Below are 7544 nucleotides of genomic sequence, written 5' to 3' on the forward strand. Positions count from 1 at the left end.
AAAACTTAAAAAAGGAGGAGCAAGGAGAGAAGTTTGTTTACTTCTAAGATAAAGATAAAACACAAAGCAGGGTCATTTAACTAATTCTCCTCTCCAGCCTAACTAACCATATTCAAAGAACAGTAGATCTTGGCAAGTTGGGGCTAAAATATGGCCCACAGTAGCCTACTTCAAGTGAGGACTCAACAATTTGTTTCCACCCAGCCTATTTAATCATAATTATGGGTATACCTAACAACTACCAAAACAACTTGTTTACCTTAGTAAAATAAAAAGCTATCTACCTACATTTCTGTTGGTGTTAGAACATTTTATAACTACCCAAGTAATTTAGGGTAGGGAGGAGAGCCCTTAAACACCTTAACATAACTCTACCCGTCCGTCCCATGCTTTGCACTCTGGCCTTTCCTATTTCTAGAAATCATGTTTCTCAGTACATTCAATCATCAAACTCCTCCCCACAACAGCCAATGTACTATTGTCAGAAATTTGCAAAGAGATTTGCACTAGGATACAGGGGCCTATTTTCAGTATACATGAAATGCTTCAAAATTCTTCCAAAGCTACACATTAATAAACTAAATTCTTAAATAGAAATGTATTAATTTACTATTCCACTCAGAAGCTATAACCAAATAAAAACTAAATACTCATTTTCTTCACTCCACAGTTAACCATGGCATTATTTATCAACTAAAAAAAAATTCTACCGAGACTAAAATAAAGTGATACTGAGATAAGGATAAGTGACAAAGAAAAATCCAGCTAGCAATCAATAAATCTACCTATTCTTGGAAAATAGGAGCAACACCTTATTCCTTACATTTCCATAAGAGAGGACTTCCATTCCAATCTCTAGAAGCAAAGAGTATTCTCCCCACTATAATGATACCTCCCCACGGAAGAGCGGCTTATCCCAACCTTTTTCAAGATACTGCAAACATATCATTTGTAAGGTACAGGCTGCTCCAGGCTGCTGGTCAAGGACAGAGTGACTAGCCAAGAAGCTCTGCCCCACTAGGTCTCATATCCAATCCCCTAATGCTGGGAGACAGATCCCTGCTCACCTGGGGCCCATTATCTGCAGGGGGTACTGTCTGATCCAATTCATGAGAGGGGGTAAATCACTGTTTTCGAGCAATGTGGCTCTTGGGTCCTGTTCTTTCTTAGTCCCCACTGCCCTCAAGTTGAATAAGTCAATCCTGTCCCATGTAGTGGCATAATAGGTCAAACTTCAGAGATCCCAAATTTTCTCTTTTCTTACCAAGAATAGTGCTGGCTATTCCTATCTTTGTAGTAAGCCAAATGTGCTGTCATTTGTACTTTAGACCCAGCTTTCCCTCTGGCAGGCTCAACTCAAAGCCTACTTTTGGGGAAACTAGTAAGCTGTCCAAGCTTCAGCTTCCAAAGCCCTGTTTTGGAGTTAATTCAGCTGATGCTGTACTTAAATAAAATTTGTGCTAAAGTTACATTGCTGGGCCCGAATGGATTCACCCATTTGTGTAGTCCCTTCCTCCTGAATCTGGGCTAGACTTGTGACTTGCTTTAATCAACAAAATGACGCGGTGCCAGTTCTAAGCCTATGTTTAAGTAGGGCTGGTTGCTTCTGCTTTTTGCATTCTAGTGAGCTCTAAGCCACTAGCAAACAGGGAAGGCTGCCAACCTTATGGAAAAGGCACCACGAAGAGGAAAGGGCTGAGACTATCCACACAACTACATGGAGAAAGGGTGGGGTGGGTAGGGGGTGTCTGGCCTCCAGCTGAACTGTCAGCTGAATGCAGCCATTAGAGTGTGATCACCAGCAAAATCAGGAAAATTGCCCAACTGAGACCAGCCCAGGAAAACAAAACTGTGAACAAATAAAATGGTTGTTTTAAGTCATTTAGAGTTGTTGGTTACCCAGCAATAAATAACTGAAACTATGCTCACCTGGTTCCTTGTGTTTTTGCATAATTTGTTCAAACCACAGAGAAAAGGAGGGGTATAGTCAATCACAATCCACAAAATTCACACAACTTCAGAAGATAAAAGTCTTATGCCCTTCCTGATATTAATGAGTCTACTAAACAAGTTCCAAGAGGACAGTCTTAATGTCTGTCACCTCAACATCGTACTCCCAGCACCTAGGAATATGTCTGGCACATAGTAGATATACCAGTATGTGTTGTGAGTGAATAGTAGGTTTAAGAAATATCAAGATTAAATCAATGCTAGTCTTCCTTATAACTTAGAAACGGACATATAGTTTTACATAATACATTCCCTAAAACATTATTTAAACGTATGAATTTGAAGTATATACTAATAAGAGCTATTAATGGTATATCTTTGTTTTTTTAATGGTAGAGTTTATTATGTAATGGCAAAAATCATGAAATATTATTATACAGGTGGAGTATCCCTAATTTGAAAATCCAAAGTCCTCCAATAAGCATTTCCTTTAAGAGTTATGTCAGTGCTCAAAAAGTTTCAGGTTTTGGAGCATTTTGGATTTCAGATTAGGGATACTCAACCTGTCTATACTTTGGAAATTAGATTATGATTTATATGTCCCAAAATACAAATTTTCTAAGACTAAGCTTTTATCAAGGTGGAAGAAACTTCATGTGTAAAAGCAGAATTAAAAATCAACAAATTTTCAAAAGGAAATTAATACCTATATTTCACCAATGTACTTTTCCAGATAAGAAATCCACTTTTGCTTTATCCTTGACAAGAGGATAACTATTCTGTGGTAAAATACTTGTAAATTTCAAAATCACCTACCAATAACGACTGCAATGAGGAAACAGACAAGTTCAAATCAACACAATAGAAAAGTTTAACACATTCCAAACAGATAAATTCAAACTCTTCATATATAGCCTTCAGCTAAAGTTCTGTTGTAGATGAAGACTCAGAAGTTTAGGGGGAAAAGAATATTGACCTAGGGACAAAAATATTGGTCTTAATTGTAGTTCTAATTTTGGCCACTAATTAGCCTCAGTGTATTCATCTAAAAAGCAATGATTACCTCCTGACACCTACTTCTCAGTAGTCATGAGAATCAAATGATAAACATATGCAGCCACTAAAAAAAAATATGTAAAATGCTAGACCAATGTAAGAAATACGAGATATTCTTAATGCCAGTAAAAAAAGAGTAAAATTGATCTATGTAAGTGTTTTTGTCAGATTTTTTACTCCATTAAGTATTAGTAACTAGTTCCTTGGACACCAGTATAAAGGGTGGCTTACTGAGTTTCCCACTGCTCATAATTATATCATGGTTTTATTCAAAGAGAAAACAAGACTCAAGTCTTTCTAATAATTATGGAATCAAAGTTTCTAGAGCTATAAAAGCTAAGAACTAATAACATGCTCCAGTTCCCTACTACCAAGGAGATAATCTTATAGGTGTAGAAAAGTCCTTTGTTTACTAATCAAACTGTGCTTTAACCAAACTAGTGAGAGTTAGCTACGTAAGCTTTAAAAAATTGAATAGGAATCTCCATTTCATTTATTTAGTAAAGTCTCTTTTTATTTGATAAAGGCTTCCTGAATAAACAAAAGGAGTATTCTCAAGGCATAACTTAATAGAAAAGATAAAAAACTTCTTGAAGTTTCTAATTTCACCAACATCACCTCTCCTCTCCCTTCTCCTCAACCCAAATTGAGAGATACAAAGACAGTACTAATCAAAATGACTGGTCTGATAATTGCTATTGCTCTCCAGCCACCCAATTCATTCCTTTCCTCAGACTCACAAGCTCTCATGCACATAGAAAACAAGAAGGGTACCAACATTTCAGTTAAAATCTAAGACCCAAGAATCACAAACTGTGTAAGAACTGGAAGGAACCCCCTGAGATCATCAAGTCCTTACTGATGATGTCACTTAAAGGCAACAACTCTACCCAATGGACGGTAAATGAGTTGCATTACCTTCATTCAAGAAAGAAAACCATCATATCAACCAACTGCTGATTCCACTTTACCTACATACTTACTGATACTTAAGGCAAATTGCTTAAACTTTTGGGGTAGTTTGTTCTGTAATATAACAGTAAATAACATAAGTTAGTAAAAATTCTCTGTATACTGTAAACCACAACACAAGTGTAATATTATTTATTTCTCTAGGTGTATATACAGTATGTCTCTACAGTAGGTATTCTTATCACTGAATGGAAAAATATGAAGGTTTAATTCTTTTAAAAAGCACCCAGTAATTCTGAGAGCTGCCCCCAGATCAAGTGATTACCCGGTGGCTTTCATGGATGAACTTCATGTGGTCCATGGACTCTCCTAAAATTATATGTTATATATGTAACCATAGGTACATACAGAAACTCTCCAGGCTAGCACATTTCTTTAGTTTCACCAAGAATTAGTAATGCCCAAAAGGCTGAAAAGTAACACACGTGCTGAGGGTAAAGCTTCCATGGATCTTCCTCAAAATGGTATCAATATTCTCCCACCCAACTTAGATCACAATCAGTTATTTGTACTTTCTTCATTTTCCTTCTCATCAAATTCTATCTATTCTACTTCCTTTCCATTCCCATTACTACTACCATAGCTCAGACTCTCACTACCTATGACCAAAGCAATTGAGAGGTCTCTAAATCACACTACCCACTTCAATTTCAATACATACTACACACTGCTACCTGATTAATCTTCCTAAAACAAAGTTTTAAAAATTGTTTCACTCTCAACTCAAAAGTCATCTGTGGAACTCCCACTGCCTAATAAATCCAAGGTCATTACCTGGCATTAAAAACAATCCATAAGCTGGTCCAAATTTTTACTTTAAGCTTTATCACCCTTTATCCTGGTACAAATAGTTTTGTTCCACCCAAACCTAATTACTTGACTCTCCTCAAAGGTATGAACTGTGCTAATCTCTTAGAGCCCTCTGTTTGGATTACCCTTCCCAATTTATCAAACTTAAAGGTATACTTCAAAACCAAGAAGCCAGAAGCTCCCTCCCAACCCTACCTTGCCAAATGAGATCCAGCTCTAGCTCCTTTGTATCTGAATTCTGAGAGGATTTTTGTATTGTTTATGAAACTTAACTATACATTACAAGGCAAATGAGACATTTGTGTATAGTACTACCCACCTAGCTAGTCTGTGAAAGCAGAAACTTCTAATCACCCTCATCTTCATATTCCCCAAAATACCCCAGTCATACAGTAGATGCTTAAAAATTATGCAAGGAAGTAAAAGAAATTTCAGCCATAATGGGGTAAACAGCAAAGATTACTATCTCTTTGAAGGCAGAGCCCTTACCTGTGATATCCTCTACCCCTTACAGGCTTCCAAAAAACATAACTCTTAATTACTGCTTTTCAAAATCATGATGTTGTAGGTCTTATAAGCAGTCCTGCATTTCAAAGGAAGAACTATTTGAAAATGTATTTGAAAATGTCAAGCTATGTCTCCAAAAACTACTTCACATACTTTACACTTCTCAATTTGAACAGCTCCCAACACTTGGCTACTACATTTTCAATTTTAAAAATATTAACCATTTATGAAAAGTGATAATTTCCAGTCACAGCTAATTTACTACTTTATGGTTTTTAAAAAGTCACAAAAAGAATGAGTTTCTTTTATAAAAGGTGCATTTTGCTTGTATAATACACACAGACTTGGTGAGACACGTAAAGTGGATTTATACAAAGGCATGCACTCCTGTAGAAAACTGCAGACAACTCTAAACCACGTATTTCAGTTAAAAACACCAAACAGGGAAAAACAAAGATTACTTTGGACATATTTTCTCCACTATTACCAGAAGCATTTTAAAGCAGAAACTCAAATCCTGTTGCACATTAGCCTACACAAAAAGATAAAAACTTATGAAATAGAAAAAGAAAACTAAATCAAGCCCCTGGGAAATATTTTATTCTGGAAGAGAAAAAAATGTCAAAATTACAACAGACACGCCTCTTCGTTGGTTAATGGAGGTTTCATATAATTACCAGAGCAAAAAGTATTCCAGATCCATAGACCAAAGAACGGACTGTGAGCAAAACTGATCACTTAAAGGCTGTAAAAGGCAGGGACAACTACAAAATCTAAATACAAAAAGAAACAGAAAAAAGATGGCAGGAGAGGGTGCGAGTCACAAGTTAGATCCGAGGACTGGTAAAATCTGCAAGGTCACTGGGACCTACCAGGTCACAAAGGTGGAGGTGGGGGTTGTGTTGGGGGAGCTGCAGAGTCAGTGAAGAACCGGGAGTGACAAAAACGCGTCGGAAAAAGACATCCGAAGGCTGGAGTCCTCGGACCGGGACGGGCGACGGGGTGAGAGTCAGGGCAGAGGAGACCCGTCTCCGTGTTCGAGGGAGGCGCTGGGAGGGCGGAGAGGTAGAAAGGCGGCGCAGAGGACCGGGGAGCTGAGAGCCGCGTCTGCAGAGTCACGGAGACACTTCGCTCCCCTCCAGCGTCGTCTGCACGGGCCTGTGCCGGGGCCACGCGGGGCAAGACCCGTGACCCCACCCCAGAAAACTCCCGGCCTTCGGGCTGGAGGCGGCGGCCTGCGCCGCGCGGACCGGCCCCGACGGCCCCGGCGAGGACCTCGCCCGGGACGGCGCCGGCTCCCGCGCCCGGCGGAGGCTCCGGCCCGCGCCCCGCCCGCGCCCTGCCCCGCGCCGCGGCGTCCTTACCCGCGCGACCGGTCGGCTCCCGGCAGCCGGGCGGCCACGGCAGCGGCACCTCCTCCTGCGGCGGGCGCCCTCACCCATCCGCGCCCAAGATCGCCATCTCGCAGCGGGCGCGGCAGCGCAGCCACCCAGGCGCTGGCCCCGGAAGCCCAGGCCGCCCGCAGCCGCTCGGAGCCCGCACGCCGCGCTCGCCGACACCGGCTCTCCCCCCGCCCCTCCCGGCCTCGCGCCTCCCCCAGCCGACCCCACGCCTCCCTTCCGCGGGTGCGCGCCGCGTGCTCGTCTCCCCGGCGCCGCGCCCTCAGCGCGCGCCTCCCCTCCGGCCGCGGCCGCCCAAAGTCCCCAACCTCGGACCCGAATCCGGCTCCCTGCGAGCATGCGCAGCGAGGGCACTCCGGTGCTGCGTGCGGAAAACTCCGCTCCGCCGGGTCTTCGGGGCGTTCGAGTGGAGGGGGAGGGCCGGCCAATAGGAGACGGGGGCGGGGCCCGAACCCGTGGAAGGGGCGGGGCCGCCGAGCAGATGTGGGAGGGGCTACTGTAAACTCGCGCTGGGGGCTGCTGACTTGACTTTCCGGTCGGTGGCCGAACCCCCTGCACTCGCTCCTCGGGTGCTCGGGGCACTGGCATTCTCTAGAAAGCTTTGCGGCAAAAGTAGGCTGTTGAGACATACTCCTTGACCTGAGTGTTTGACTTAGGACCCACTGCGAGAGTAAATAATTGCATTTAAGCAGACGGTGATACACAAAGACCTGTAGTCCATTTTTATTATTAATAGTTATTTACAAAACGTTCACTCCTCCAGCCCCTACATCAGCCCAGTGCTAAAGCTAATACGTAGTGAGCAAGTATATGTCGGCGCAGTTAATCCACACAATGACCCCATAGGGT

General features: G+C 42.4%; 1 protein-coding gene across 5 annotated transcripts in view; it reads right to left on the reverse strand.

Moving 5' to 3' along the window:
* WWP1 (WW domain containing E3 ubiquitin protein ligase 1) overlaps positions 1–7091 on the reverse strand; it is a 123710-nt gene extending 116619 nt beyond the window's left edge. For 3 of the 5 annotated variants that reach the window (XM_076005178.1, XM_076005177.1, XM_076005179.1), the window contains exon 1: positions 6660–6886. In XM_076005178.1, coding sequence (XP_075861293.1) covers positions 6660–6737 — 78 coding nt within the window. In that variant the 5' untranslated portion in view covers positions 6738–6886. Of the gene's footprint in view, positions 1–6167; positions 6600–6659; positions 6887–7003 lie in introns of those variants that run through there. The other 2 variants (XM_076005180.1, XM_076005181.1) reach the window with 2 other exon arrangements.
* Between the last annotated feature and the right edge of the window lie 453 nt (positions 7092–7544).

The sequence above is a fragment of the Microcebus murinus genome, chromosome 7 (assembly GCF_040939455.1).
Source record: "Microcebus murinus isolate Inina chromosome 7, M.murinus_Inina_mat1.0, whole genome shotgun sequence".
NCBI classification, from domain to species: Eukaryota; Metazoa; Chordata; class Mammalia; order Primates; family Cheirogaleidae; genus Microcebus; species Microcebus murinus.